We start from the raw sequence: 14,633 nt of genomic DNA on the forward strand, positions 1-14,633 counted from the left end.
GCAGGCAGCCTGGACACCACTCAAGTGTGAGTGACCCGCCCACTCAGGAGACCGTGCAGGCTGAAACCCGCCAGCCCCAGGCCCCGGCCCAGCAGCCCTGGTGGAGTGGGCGTGAAGCGGCCACCAGCCACGAGAACCCTGGGCCTCCCCCACCCCACCCCGTGCTGAACGCAGCCCTGGACCCGCACTCGGACACTCCCACCAGGACAGGCCATGCCCACGGCCTCCCATGGGCCCGGGGGCACCATGAGTCCCAGTTTATAGAGACTGAGGCAGAGGGGTTGAGGACCCTCCACAAGTCACAGAGTTGCTGAACAGCAAAGCCAGGGTCTGTCCCCACCCCCACTACCACCACCTCGCGCACCCTCGCACCAGCTGCAGCCAGGGTGACCCCCTGGGCACAGGAACCAAGGGAGCAGGCAGGAGCTGCCCGCCAAGTCCCACCTCCCGGAGGCCCGAGGTCTGGGCAGACCGGCACCCCACACTCCCCTGCGTCCGTGCTCCCAGCGACAAGCCAGCTCAGAGAGGAGAGAGAGCACGGCGCTGGCGTGGGAGTCGTTTTACTGCTGAAGATGCACTTTCCAAAAGCACGGGGCATCCGTGGCCAGGATGGAGGCTGGACGAGCCTCAGTTGGACACAGGCAGGCAGGGCAGCCCCCGGCTGGCCCGGATCCGCTGGGACACTCGGAAGAGCTCCATGGTGGCCCTCGCGTCTTCCACCGAGCTGTGGCCCAGACCAGTGTTCTGCAGATACAGGCAGAGTGGCACTCAGATGGGGCCCTCACCGCTCACACCTCCACTCCAGCTTGGAAGGACAGTAGCCACAGGCCAGAGCGGGCCAAGGACACCGCAGATGGCAGAGAAGAGCGAAGCCCCCGTGACAGCCAGCCAGGCCCGGGGCAGCCAGGGAGGGACCCAGGCAGGGCACAGCATCCGTGAGGGAGGACCACGTGCTGCTGGCCTGGGGACAGGAGGTGCCTGCCCCTAAGATAAGAGCTGCAGCGGGGGTGGGCCAGGGCCTACCAGGAAGGCTGTGACCACTGCACGGGGCGTGGATCTTCAGGACTCAAGGGGGCACATGCTGCCCTCCTGTGTGCACAGCTTGGGCTCACGTGGTCCTGTAAGCCCCCATGTTCCGGATGGTGAAACGGAAGCCTACACCACAGCCGGTGGGGCTGGCACCCTTCCCTCCCTGCACACCCCTGCAGCCTGAGGTCCTGGCTGGGCCAGTGTGGGACCCGGGGGTGGCTGCATTTTCTTGGAGTTCCTCCTTTGAGAGGGGCCTCCCTTGCCTTGCGCAGGCTCCTTTTCCAGACATTCAGGGCCCAGGGCACGGCCCACAGCACCTCCCATGCCTGCCCTGCCCTCACCCGACCGACAGGGAAACAGGCAGAGCCCCTCAGACTTGCGGTCAGATGAACCCACCCTGGAACTCCAGGCGCTGCCCAGAGCTCAGCGTCCGTGGGCTCGTACCGTTCTGTTAGGTGGGCATAGCCATGCCTTCCTCAGAGGGTGGGACTCTCCCAGGAGGGAGACCCTGTCCTGTGGGTCTGGAGGCACTGATGCAGCAGGAGCTGGGGCAGGGCGAATCACCCGGCTCCAGGGGCCAGGGACCAGGTACCTGAGCCTGCGGGGCCCCTGAGTCAGGCTCACTGCCCCCAGGACACGGCCCAGACTGACCGCCACGGGGAAGCCCAGCCGGGTCCTTGGGCCACTGCTGACCCAGAGGCTCCTCCCCTGCTCAGACACAGCTCCCGCCTGGGGCTGGGGCCGGGGGCCTGGCTCTGGGCCCCCAGTGCTCAGGCCTGCGGTCCCTGCTGCCGGGCCTCTCACCTGGATGTTCCTGTGGAGGAGGCGCTCACACAGCACCCGCAGGGACACTCGCCTGCACGAGCCCAGTCTGGCCTCGCGCCACAGCAGCCTGTCGGTGGCCGTGTCGTAGATGGTGTAGGCCTCCATGTCCTCCCGCAGAGCCTGGAAGTCGTGCTTCAGGTCGTGGCCCACAACCAGCTTGCCTCTGAGCAGCTGCAGAATCTGCCCAGGGAGACGCGCATCACCGAGGCCCCTGGCGGGCGGGCACAGCCCCTCCTCCCTCGCTGTGTGGCCTCGGGCAGCTCACACCATCCCTGGGCTCCAGCCACATCGACCAGGAAAGGAGACGCCTGAACCAAGTCCCCCTGAGGCCCACACAGGCCGGCTCCGATGGACCCCGGATGCCCAGCGGCAGCCTTCCTGGGTCAGGCAGACACCCACGCCCAACCCCGCCCGCAAGCGCACTCCCTGGCACAGAATTAAAGCTGAGGTGGGTGATGACTGTGAAGCAAGGAGAAACCCCCCCTCCAAGGGCCCAACCCAACACCTGAAGGTCAGGGGTCGCAGGTGGGCGGAACTCACACCGGTGCAGACGGAGGAGGGTGCAGGGGGCCTGGAGGAACCGGGGCAGGAGTGGGGGGAGCAGGAAGTGGGCTCTCCCCCAGCCCCGCTGAGCCCACATGGGCGTTCTAACCCGCTAAGTCTGTGGCAGGGCCATGGTTGCCATGCACAGGGACAGGAGATCTTCAGACTAGTTTGCAAACTCCTTCTCAGCCCTCTCCGAAGAGGAGGACTCTGATGCCCCGCTGGCCTGCAGGCGGCCCGGTGACTTCTGACCTCTCTGGGGCCAGGTCCGAGATCATCCAACCGCCCGCAGAGGGGGCTGAGCCCAGGCAGTGGTGAGGGACCCCCGATGGCAGTCTCAGCCTTCAAGCCCCTTGGCAGACAGTACCGCCCGGCCCTGCACAGCCTGCAGGCCTGGAACAAAATAAACACCGATGTCGTTTCCACCACAAAGTCTGCCGTCATTCGCTAAGTGCCACCAGATAACAGGGCTGGGCACACACCATGAAGGCAGAGTGTCGCCGCTGCGCTGACCAAGGCACAGGCTGCCCAGGCTCTGCCAGCCTAGCGGCCGAGCCACAGGGGCAGCCGGGAGAGTGCCCACCCACCCTCACCCCACGGGGGCCTGGGTGGCCTCCCGGGCAGTGGCCACGCAGCACTTGGACTTGTCAGCCTCTGGGGAGGGGCCTGGAAGTGAAGGGGTCTCAGCGTCCTGGGCTGACAGCCCCTGGGACACTTCCCCACCTCCCACTGGTGGCTACGATGAACTCCTCGTGACAAAGGAGAGGGTGGACAAGCCGAGGAAGGGGGAGAGGAAACGCAGCTCTTCTGGACGAAGGTGCTGGGCCCTGGACAGGGACGGATTCCGGGACTTGTCACACGGCCTGGGCAGGTCAGGCCCACGTGGCAAGGGCCACAGACGCTGGGCAGGGCTGCCACCAGGTCAGACAGCTGCTGGAGCGAGAGCAGGCAGGCCCAGGGCTGCAGCACCTGCTCTGAGTGACACACGGCAGCTGCTCAACCTCACCACTGCCGCAGGCGGAGGTGGAGACTCACGTTCCTGGAAAGAGATGTGGATGGGGAGGGACACTTGCTGGGCTCCTGCCAGCAGGCACCGTCTGTGCCAGGTCCGTCTGCACCTCACAAGAGGAGGAAGTTAGGGGGCTTGCCCAGGTCACCCAGCTGAGGACCTGCAGCCGAGAATGTGTGGCCCCACCTGAGCTTCACACCGCACCTGCTGCCCCCAGCCGAGCACCAGGACAGAGGGCACAGCTGGCCCACAGTGGCTGCCAGTGAAGACTTCCGGGGTCAGGACAACAGCCCCTGTGAGGCGGGATTGCCTCCCTCCTGACCAACCCACAGGGGCTGCAGAGGGAAGGTTCCTGGGTCACATGTGCAGAGGGGAAGTGGCAGGCAGGTGCAGCTCAGGCCTCAGAGTCTGCCCTCTGCCCGTGCACTGCCTAGATGTGCCCAACCCAGGCCTTCTGAACCCAAATCAGCATGTGCTGGTTGTCCCAGGGGCTGCTTCCCAGCACGGGCAGCGCCCAGCGAGGGCACTGGGGGATACAGTGGGCCAGGCGGCCAGCCAGCTTCCAGACCAGCACTGCCTGGCAGAGTGGTGTGAGGCACAGGTGGAATTTACATCAGACGGCTGATGTTGCAGAGTGGCGGTAAAGCCATGGCCTGCTGCGCCAGCATGCCCCATGGGCGCCTGTTCATGTCCCAGCTGCTCCACTTCCCGCCCAGATCCCTGCTGATGCTCCTGAGAAAGCAGTGTTAGATAACCCAAGTGCTTGGGTCCCTGCACCCACATGGGAGACCCGGAAGAAGCTCCTGGCTCCCGGTTTCAGATCAGCTCAGCTCCAGCCTTTGTGGCCATTTGGGGAGTGAACCAGTGGAGAGAAGACCTTTCTGTCCCTCCCTCTCTGTCTGTAACTCTACCTCTCAACTAAATAAATCTTTTTTTAAAATAATAAAGATCTATCAGGGTATTTTATGGTTCTTTTTAAAAATACTAGTGTTCCAAGCCCAGTGTGGACTTGTTGCTCACAGCACGACCCAAGTGGCCAGCACAGCCCTGGTCGTGCTCCTGGCCAGCTCCTCCATGATCTGGGTGTTGGGGCTGACTGAGCCCCCAGCAAAGTTGTGTTCAAGTATCACCCCCAGCACCTCAGGAAGAGGCTTGTTGGCAAGGGGGTCTTGGGGTCGCTGCAGAGAAACACTCATGTCTCGGGACCTGCGCTGAGCTGTGCACACCCCCCAGGATGCTCTGGGTCATCTCTGACCCCGGATACCCAGGGGATGATCTGGGCTGTCCAGGGGACCGTGACAAGAAAGAAAAGCCTGCAGGTTCAGGACACACACGATTTTTCCCCTGAGTAGCTCTGATGCGGCACTGGGGGGATCTGTGAAAGCAGAACCTGCCTCCGCTCTCTCTACCCCAACAAGGGATGGGAAGCCAGGTACACAGAGGTAGAGCACCTTCCAGGGAACCTAGCTGGTGACAGCAGGGCTGGGGCTCACACCAGCCCCTTAACTGAGCTAACAGCACCTGGCAGGGCTGCGGCTGAGGAGTGAATGGGCGTGAAGACGCACAGGTGAGCGCCCAGGGCTCAGTGATCCAGAGCTACTGCGGTCTCCCCTGCAGCACCGGGGCCTGGATCTCGAGGGGCACGTGGAGCCCCCCTACCCAGGCCTCTCAGCTTGTAAGGGGGGAGGAGTCCACTGCCTGAGCCCTCCCTGGGTGACTCAGCCCGGGAGCACTTCCAGGGGCTGGGTTTGGCTTTCCCTTCTGGTTCAGAGAAACCGAAAGTTAGGCCTGCAGAGGATTTCCCAACAAGCCAAGCACAGCGAGGCAAACCTCGGCTAGCGTGGGCGGCTGTGCAGCCACAAAGCTGGTCTGGGACAGACATCCTGGCCCCTCTGCCCCGGAGGCTCTGTCCTGGGCTCTGGAGGTGGCTTGGCCCGGGGGTCCACATGGGAGCACCTGTGGCAGCCTGGTACGCTCGCGGAGCAGGGAGTCAGGTGGCACTCGTTACCCAGCCTCCATGCCATCTTCTCCCAGGAGAAAGCCTCCTTGGGGGAGACGCAGACACCGGCGGGGTCACCATCACAGGGCAGGCACCAGGGAGACAGCAGGTAAGCGGGGAGGGGAGGTTCTCCGCAGCCCCTGGGCTGGCTGGCACCGGCCCTTCACTCACCTCTCGCCTGGCCTGGGCAAACGGGGTGGCCGTGGCCATGTGCTGAGGCGTGACCCCGCTGACCCGGGTTCTGTAGTCGGTGATCTCCCCCTCGGGCAGGATGAACTTGTCGTAGAGCACGGTGCCCTGCAGGCTCACCAGGCTGCAGCGTGCCAGGCCGCTCTCCCGCAGGGGCCCCAGCCCCACCATCTCGCAGTCCATGGCCACCACCTCGGGGCTGCCCGCCATGCTCCTCGCAGACCCTCTGGTGCTGCAGAGAGGGGCAGCAGGGTCAGCCACACCTGGCCACCACAGGTTACCCCTCCGCCCTGCCCTGTCTCCAGCAACACCTGGCCACAGGGAAGCCAGCTTCCTGGCTCACTGGGCCAGCCGGGCAGCCTGTGGGCCGGGAGGCCCCGCCCATGCCTCCTGGCCCTCACCTGGCGGCCCTGGGTCCTGTCTCCGCCTCCAGGCAGCCTCTTCCCCCTGAGAGAACTGCTCTGGCAAGGACTATCTCTGCTCTGAGCCAGGCATCCCGGCCCCTTTAGTTTCTGATTTGTTATCAGAGCCGGGCCAGAAGGCAGGCACGTGGGCCAGCAGGTGGGGAGCTGCCTGCCTCACGAGACACATCTGACGTGGAAGGAGCGATTGCAACATCTCGACTTCCTCACCCTCCACCCAGGAGTAAACATTCCCAGGATTGGGGCCTGGGAGCTGGGTCCTGTCTTCCACCGGGACACTCGTGCTGTTTGCAGGAGCCGGGTGGGGGTGAGAGGGGGCTAGCCCCCAACCATGGCCCAGTAAAAAGATTCAGGGGTGCCCTGGAAGCCGGCATCCATGCACCCCCAGGGGCTCTGTGCCGTCTGGGGACAAGGTCTGGCAGTGGGACCGAACTTCCGTGCGCACAGCAGTGAGTGCAGGCAGGGCGAGGTCACCTGGGCACAGTGGACAACTCCCAGCACTGCCGTGTCCCACCCCACCCTCAAGCCCTACCGGGCTTTCCCAACATCTGATTTCTTGAGCTGTTTGTCACTGCACTTCTCTGCCCATGAGCTTTGGTCACTTCTTCTTGTCCAGCTCAACTCCCTGGAAGCTTCAGACCCCTTCACCTGTGGCCTCCTGCCACATCACGTCCCAGCCCTCTTAGGTCCACACCCACCCACCTGCAGCTCACTCAACTCCCCACACTTGAGGGGCACAAGGTCCAGGGCTGGGAGACAGCAGCTCACAGGGCACAGGAAGCCCCTCCTGCCTCCACCACTGGCTTGGTCTGCTTCTCCAGGCTTCTGTATTTAAATCTGCACCCTAGCCACTTCCTGGCTTTCCCATCAATCAGTGTTTTGTTTGCTCTTTGGTCCCTGTTTCACTGCCTTTGTGCTCAGTGTCCTGGGCACTGTAACCAACAGCACAGGGGAGGAACCCAAGCCAGGGGTCTCCCAGAAGTGATGCCCCCAGCTTTAACCAGCACCATCGGTGGCCAGCCAGGCTGGCAATCTTGTTGGGTGAGGCGCCAGCAGGTGAGTCCCTCGGTTGACACCTGTCAGCCTCAAAAGACAGGGCCTGCTGGCCACCACCTTGGCCACCAGGAGGCAGGTGGGAAGGCAGATGTGGAGCCCAGGGTGACTCGTGCTGGTTCTGTGTGACGTGAGTGAGAAAGGTTGGTCCCCACGGTGGTGCACTAAGGTGGGGTCTGGGGGGAGCTGATAGCAGGTGACCCAGCACAGCTGCACAGGTACAATGCCATGCTCTCATCCCAGGACTGCGACTGAGTCTCTTCACAAAGTTGCCAGCCTCGGGTGCTCAGTGCCAGCAGCAGAAGAGAGACAAAGACGGCAAACAAATGCCCTCCACACAGCAGGCACCGCCCCGGGCAGCTGCAAGGTCCTCTACCCAAAGCTGAGCGCCGGCCAGCTCACGGGGTGTATCTCAACACATGAGTTGTGCTAATGACACAACTAAATGAGCTAAAAAATGAGCAGTACACCAGTAAGCACAGAAAGTGCTCAACATGGGGCTGCCACTGTAGCTCAGCAAGCTAGGCCACCCCTGGGACACCTGCATCCTGCATGGGTGCTGGTGCAAGTGCTGGCTTCTCAGTTCTGATCCAGCCCCTGCTAATGCGCCTGGTAAAGCAGCAGCAGGTGGATCTCCTCTCTCTTCAACTCTTTCAGATAAACAGACCTAAAAAGGGGGGGAGGGGGGGAGTGCTGGCATTGTGGCGTAGCGGGCTAAGCCTCCGCCTGTGGCACCAACATCCCATATGGGCATAGGTTCTAGTCCTGGCTGCTCCTCTTCAATCCAGCTCTCTGCTATGGCCTGGGAAAGCAGTAGAAGATGGCCCAAGTCCTTGGGCCCCTGCACCCACATGGGAGAGCCGGAAGAAGCTCCTGGCTCCTGGCTTCAGATCAGCTCCAGCCATTGTGGCCATTTGGGATGGAAGACCTTTCTCTCTGTCTCTAACCCTACCTCTTAAATAACTAAATAAAAATCTTAAAATAAATAAAAAGTGCTCAATACCACCAATCATTAGGGAAACATAAACCTCACACCCAGTACGAAGGCCGCTGTCAAAAGCTGAAAATGGAGAGCGCAGCCTGGTGCACTGCGGGGAGCAGGCCAGGTCCTCTGACCACGGGGCATCCATGAGGCCCGCACACCTGTGCTCACAGCTGCAGCATTCACCCCAGACGCGGAAGCCAAGGGCTGCGAACCGCGGCTCACACGTACACAGAGCTGTGCAGCCTCAGACAGGGCCTCGAGCCCTGTGCTCCGTGCAGACGAGCTGAGGACCTGACACTGCATAGAGCAGGCACAGGTGCCACAGGACACACCCCCGAAAAAGCTACTGAAACTCAAGAGTAGAAAGGCGGCCGGGAGGACGAGCCCTGCTTTGCAAGAAGAGGTTCTGGAGATGGACGGTGCACACCAAGTGTGGCTGACAGCACGTGAGGCTGGCTAGGGTGGCAAGTTTGTTATTTTACCAGCACTTAGAGAGCAGCGGTTCCAGGGAGAAACAAGTCCCTGTGTCCTCTAAGGAGCAATTACAAAACAGCATGGCGTTCCTGCCACATGCCGACACGCCACCCTGACAGCTCCGTTGATGGCACCCTCCAAGCCCGGCTCTGGTGCCCAGGCTCGGCCTTCCTCCACCCACACACCCAGCCGTCAGCTCCCGCCTGGGGCTGAGTCTGGCGTCAGACTCTTAAGGGATCCAGAAGGAAGTCCTAGAGCCAGCTCTCCCACTGTGCCAACAGAGGGGCTGTGACCACATGGCCACGGCCCCGCCTCGGAGGAGCCAGACAAGCGCAGGGACAGCCCTGAGCCCCAGCCGCGGCAGAGCAGAGAGGACTTTACTTTCAGGCCCTGATGCTCCACCGAGGGCTTGGCAGCTCCGCCGCGTGGCTCACAGGCCGGGCACTGTGCTCAGCACTGCCCCTGAAGCCTCACTCTGCCCACTTCCAGGGGTCCGGAGTCAACAGGCTCAAGAGGCGCGCACGTGCTGCCTGAGGTCTCGCAGCCACGAGGCACCACCCCAACCGCCCCCTAGCAAACAGAGAGCCTTTAGAAACTGCAGGGAAACCCCACGGCTACACGGACTGTTGGAGCTGAGGACGCCCCAAGGCGGCCCAGCCCAGCCTGGCCAACAGGCGCTCTGCTCCCCTGGACTGCAGCCCTGCTCCTAAGGGAGACAAGGCAGGCACAGGGCAGAGGCCCCAGAGACAGCTGAATGCTGGGGGTGGGGAATCCCAGTTTGGGTCAAAATCAGTTTTCCAGTGCCCACCCAGCACTGCTCTGCTCCTCCCTGAGCTGTGCCCAGCACAGGAAGGGCCAGCGCCACAGGGGGACGCAGCCTGCCCCAACCACGGAGACACCTGTCCCTCAGGGACCTTGGCTCTCAACTCCAGCTCTGTTTATTCCACTCATTGACCACAGATGGGTGCTCACCCCACCTGTGCCCCAAGGAAGATGACAGCCCGGTGGGCGGCACCTGCTGGTGACCTCAGATGTGGGGGTGGGGAAGGCCAGGGACTGGCGTGCTAGGCCCCAGGGGGCCATCCGCTCGCCATTTCCTGGAGGGTGTAAAGTGCCACGAGTGAGTCCAGGGACTGGAGACAGGGCTGTGCCACGGGCGGGAGACAGGACACGGCCAGGCCCTGCCCTAGTCCCTCGGTCCTCCTTCTACAGCTTCACTCCTCCCCAGCTTTTCCTCTGGGGCCCTGGGCCAAGTCCGCAGGCCAGTACTGGTCTTCCATGTACTGCTCCATGTCAGTGCTGCTGTCAGGGTCCCCGTCCTCACGGTGGGCCTGGAGGCCGCTGGCCACTTGCTGCTCCCACTGTGCCTCCACCAGTCGGTAGAGCTCCATGGCCGCTGTGGCATCTTCCACAGACGAGTGCCCGTGCCGGCCCACCTGTGGATGAGACATCTGCCTGCAGCCCTGGCCAGAGCCTCCTCCTGCAGCTCTTGTACAGGCCTGAGAACACGTGCCCCACCACGGGGTACAGAGAGAAGGGCCAGAGCGCCAGCCACCCCCCCCCCAGGCCGCCCGGCCTCTCTGAGCGCCAGCTGTCCCCCACAGGCCACCAGGCCTCTCTGAGCGCCATCCATCTCCCCCCAGGCCTCCAGGCCTCTCTGAGCACCAGCCATCCCCTCACCCCAGGCTGCCCGACCTCCCTGAGCACCAGCCGTCCCCCCCAGGCCGCCCGTCCTCTCTGAGCACCAGCCGTCCCCCCCAGGCCGCCCGGCCTCTCTGAGCACCAGTCATCCCCCCCCAGGCCACCCGGCCTCTCTGAGCACCAGCCGTGCCCCCAAGGCCGCCCGCCCGGCCTCTCTGAGCAGCACCAGCCGTCCCCCCCAGGCCGCCCGGCCTCCCTGAGCACCAGCCGTCCCCCCCAGGCCGCCCGGCCTCTCTGAGCCCGTTCTCCTGAGATGGGAGCCACGACAGAAATCTGCTTGAGGCTCAGGCTGTGGGGCAGGGACAGGAGTCAGGCGGGGGCTCATCTGAGACCAGGCTGGAGGAACATGGTGATCAGAGCATGGTAGGGAAGGGCTGAGAGACACCACGGCTGCTCCACAGGGGGACTGAACCATATGCAGGGCCCCCAGACCTGGGCTGGCAAAGAACCACAGGAAGTGGGGCTTTCTCCCTCCACGTACCTGGATCCTCCTGTGCAGCAGCTGCAGAGCCAGGTCCTTGAGAGAGACCCGGGCCCGGGCGTGGAGGCTGGGCTGGCTGAGGAGGCTGGGGACGTACGTGGTGTCCCGGGTCTGGCTCCGAGGGTGCACGTACTTGAGGGCCTGGAAGTCGTTGTGCAGGGCGTGCCCCACCACCACCTTCCCCTTCAGGAGTTTCAGGATCTGAGGGTGGAAGCAGGAGTCAGAGGCCCCAGCAGCGGCCACAGCCAGGCTCCGAGCAGAGGCTCAGCACAGGAACTCGCACCTGAGGCCGGGCCCCACGACCACCCAGTCTCCTACAGGACCAGGACAGCAAATAGCACCCGGGTGGAGGGGGGGGTCTGCGTTACCGGACACCAGCACTCCAGGCCTTCTACATGCCTGGGCGCCGCGCCTCACCTCGCCCGCCTTCTCTACACTGGGCTCCTCGTTCTCCCCTCCGTGTGCCATCACCCAGCTCAGCTACCCCCGCCCCTCCCGCACGGCAGGAGCCACAGGAACCAGCGAGGCTCCAACAACAGCACTTCACCTGATCGCTGATCTACTCACTCGCCTAGCGGGTGAACCAGAACCGAGCCTGGCGCAGTTCTCGGGGTAGCAAGCAGCCCAGCCCTGTGGTTGGGAGTCTGCCCCAACCCTCCCCATACCCAGGGAGGCCAGGGCAGGGGCCTGTGCCCCAAGCTCTCCCAGCTGTGCCCCATCTTCACATCAGGTCAGGAGTGCTAGCTTTGTCGCTCTACTCTGATTCAGGCAGCTGTCCTAAGGCTTCTTTTGAAAATACGCATCTGTGGGGCTGGCGCTGTGGCGCAGTGGGTAAAGCCACTGCCTGCAGTGCCAGCATCACAAAAGGGTGCCGGGTTCGAGTCCCGGCTGCTGCACTTCTGATCCAGCTCTCTGCTATGGCCTGGGAAAGCAGTGGAAGACGGCCCAAGTGCTTGGGCCTCTGCACCCACATGGGAAAACCCAGAGGAAGCTCCTGGCTCCTGGCTTTGGATCGGTGCAGCCATTGCAGTCAATTGGGGAGTGAATCAGCAAATGGAAGACCTCTCTCTCTCTCTGACTCTCCTTCACTGTGTAACTCTTCCAAATAAATAAATAAATCTTTAGGAAAAAAAAAATAAAATACACATCTGTTCCAAGGCAATCGACATGCTGGGAGGAGACCTGCACTCTGCTCACGCCTGCCTGCACCCAGCAACGCAGAGAAACGAAGCCTGCCGAGCACCACCCACAGCACCCCTCCGTCCAGGGACCTGCCCGCCCACAGCACCCCTCCGTCCAGGGACCCGCCCGCCCACAGCACCCCTCCGTCCAGGGAACTACCCACCCACAGCACCCCAGCAGCAGCCCTCACACCTGCTCTCACGAGCAGACAGGTAAAGGGTTAACACATTTCCTAACCACTTAACAGGCCAAAAGGGTGCCCCATTGTTATCAGGGTTCTTTTCATCCTGGGTGTCACTGACAGTCCTGTGAGGGTTGTGCCCAGCCCAGTTCCCTGTCTGCTCCGTGCGTGACCTCAGGGACACAGCGTCACAGCCCTCTCAGGACAGCTGGGCGTGGAGCCCACCAGTCGGGTGCTTCCTGTGGTCGGGCATCGCTGTAGTCACAACCAGCAGAAAACAGAACCTGACTGCCGGCACCGCCTTTGTCCAGATCGCCCGCGCGGGCCCCAGTTGGGTGGATCAGGGTCAGGGACTGCAGTCCCAGAAGCCTCCCGAGGTCTCCGCCCACCACCAGACCCCTGCCGGCCCCCAGCCCTGACCTCCTTCTGGGCCTCCTTGAAGGGGATGGCCTTGCGCATGTGCTGCCGGGTGACTCCGCTCCAGCGTGTGCGGTAGTCTGTGATGGGCATCTCCGGCCGGATGTACTTGTCGTAGAGCACGTCGCCGTGGTAACTCACCACGGAGCAGCGGGCCAGCTCGCTCACCCGCCCCCGGGGTCCCGTGCCCACCATCTCGCAGTCAATGGCCACACACTTGCTGGGCAAGAGTCCCGCGGCCTCCTTGCGGGTGGGCTTCCTACTGCATGGGGCACAGCCCGAGCCGGCCCCTGGGTGCTGCCCCTGGCTGTCAGGAGCCTGGGTGCCCGGCAGCGGCTCTGGCTCCGGGGGCAGGTTCAGCAGCCCCTGCCCCTGCAGCAGGGCCTTCCGCGCCATGAACCGCTGGTGCTGCCGGCTCCTCCTCTTGTGCCGGCTCCGAAGCCCGTCCTTAGCATTCAGGCCACCAAGGCTCGGGCACAGGCACGGGGCAGAATCCGGGGCCTCCCGGGGCTCCGTCCCCATCAGCTCATGGCTCTGGACAAGGGAGGCCTGGGACGTGCTCCTGCCTTGGGGCAGCGGCCTGCAGAAGACAGACAGAGAGAGAGGCTGGCTGAGGAGTGTGCCCAGCCCCAGCCGGGGGGCTGCCTTGGGGCCTGTGCTGCAGCGGAGGGTGGCAGCTGCCCGAGGACCCGGCACTCCCACTGCCAACACCATCACTGCCAACAGCACCTGAACAACCCACACAAACCCGACGCCCCCCACTCCACAGGAAAGAACCCGAGCAGCAGGGGCCGAGGAGCCTGCCTGATTCCTAGGCACCTGCCAAGGAGAACCCAGAATCTGCCCTCAGTCTCCCGCGCTCCCTGACACGAAAGGCTTCCAGCTACACAGTTAGGAGCAAACAGCTCACAGGAGGGCGCAGGCAGTTACGCTGTGAGCTACTCGGTCTCAGGTCCAGCTCCCTGCCGATGCACATGGGAAGACAGCAGGTGACAACCCAAGTCGTTGGGCCCCCCACCCACACGGGAGACCCGGTGTTGTTCCGGGCGCTGAGTTCTGCGTGGCCCAACCTGGGATGCTTCAGGCGTCTGAGGAGTAAACCACCAGGTGGACGAGCTTTTTCTTCCCAATAAACACATCTTTAAGGAATAAAGCAAGTCACACAAAGTGCCGAGTGTCCCGGCGGCAGCCCTGCCCCTCCCCCCAGGCTGCAGGGACCAAGCCCCCTGCTCTGCGCTCGGACGGCAGAGCGGCCGCGGCCGGGACTCACCGCCCCTCCCCAGCCCAGGCCCGGGTCACTCACATCGCGCAAGGCCGGCTGGGCAGGCACGAGGGCGCTGGACCCCGAGCGGACGCGGAAGCCGCAGGCGCCTCCGTCAGGGACTGCGCTGGAAACGGCGCAGGCCGGTCTCGGAGGGCTTCCCGGAGGAGGGAGGCCTGCGGAGGGGGCAGGGTGAGCTCCAGGCGAAGGCGCCGGAAGCCGCGCTCCGTGCGGGGCCCGTGCGACCCACGGCGTCCGTCCCAGCACTGGGCAGCCCGGACTTGGGTACCCTACCCAGCCAGGGCTCGCCCAGGGTCCCCGGGGCTCCGGGCGGCTCCCACGTCGCTGCAGAAGAGGCCGGGGCGCCAGCCCCACCCGCGATCGAGAGCCGGCTCGACCTGGCCCCTACGCCCGCACCGCCCGCGGACAGGACGCGGCCTTCGGTGCCGACTCAGCGCCGGCCACAGCCCGCCCCGCCGGCCACGGCCCGCTCCCCGAGGCCCCCGGCCCACTCCCCGAGGCCCCCGGCCCGCTCCACGAGGCCCCCGGCCCACCTGGGCTTCTGCTCACCCACCGGCCCGGAGTCGACTCCGCCCGCACGTGGAGGCCCGGCCGCCGCAGCTCCCGCATGCCCGGGCAAGCCCGGCCGGCCGCTCGCCTATTGGCCGGCTGGGGGGCAGCGCCCGCCTTCGTCCTCTTCTGATTGGCCAAGGCCGTCTAGCCGACGGTAGGCTACGAAAGCAGAAGGGCGGGACTCAGTAGGGTCGCGGCGATGTGCCAGCAGGCCACGCCCCCGGGGAACTGAGCCGCCGGGGGGGCGTGGCCTCCGCGCGTCCCAGCCAGCTCCGGTCTGCGCCTCCCTCCCCAGACCCCCTCAGCCCC

The 14,633-nt window shown here is 64.2% G+C and overlaps 2 protein-coding genes across 6 annotated transcripts; both read right to left on the reverse strand.

The window, feature by feature from the left end:
• Positions 1 to 510: 510 nt before the first annotated feature.
• On the reverse strand, positions 511 to 7,711 carry ISG20 (interferon stimulated exonuclease gene 20). The gene is made up of 4 exons (XM_062204912.1): positions 5,996 to 7,711; positions 5,577 to 5,826; positions 1,834 to 2,034; positions 511 to 744 (listed from the first exon to the last, which is right to left on the reverse strand). Exons 2-4 carry the CDS (start codon positions 5,802 to 5,804, stop codon positions 628 to 630), a joined length of 546 nt encoding a protein of 181 aa, XP_062060896.1. The 5' UTR covers positions 5,805 to 5,826; positions 5,996 to 7,711; the 3' UTR covers positions 511 to 627.
• Positions 7,712 to 9,450: 1,739 nt separating this feature from the next.
• Positions 9,451 to 14,396, reverse strand: AEN (apoptosis enhancing nuclease). 5 transcript variants are annotated; one of them, XM_062204907.1, is made up of 5 exons: positions 14,322 to 14,396; positions 13,794 to 13,927; positions 12,494 to 13,070; positions 10,711 to 10,911; positions 9,451 to 9,964 (listed from the first exon to the last, which is right to left on the reverse strand). In XM_062204907.1, exons 1-5 carry the CDS (start codon positions 14,379 to 14,381, stop codon positions 9,743 to 9,745), a joined length of 1,194 nt encoding a protein of 397 aa, XP_062060891.1. In that variant the 5' UTR covers positions 14,382 to 14,396; the 3' UTR covers positions 9,451 to 9,742. The 5 variants fall into 5 exon arrangements, with proteins under 5 accessions (XP_062060891.1, XP_062060892.1, XP_062060893.1 ...); XM_062204908.1 differs by having other exon boundaries at positions 14,306 to 14,383; XM_062204909.1 differs by having other exon boundaries at positions 14,326 to 14,357.
• Between the last annotated feature and the right edge of the window lie 237 nt (positions 14,397 to 14,633).

This window comes from Lepus europaeus, chromosome 11 (assembly GCF_033115175.1).
Source record: "Lepus europaeus isolate LE1 chromosome 11, mLepTim1.pri, whole genome shotgun sequence".
Classification (NCBI taxonomy): Eukaryota; Metazoa; Chordata; class Mammalia; order Lagomorpha; family Leporidae; genus Lepus; species Lepus europaeus.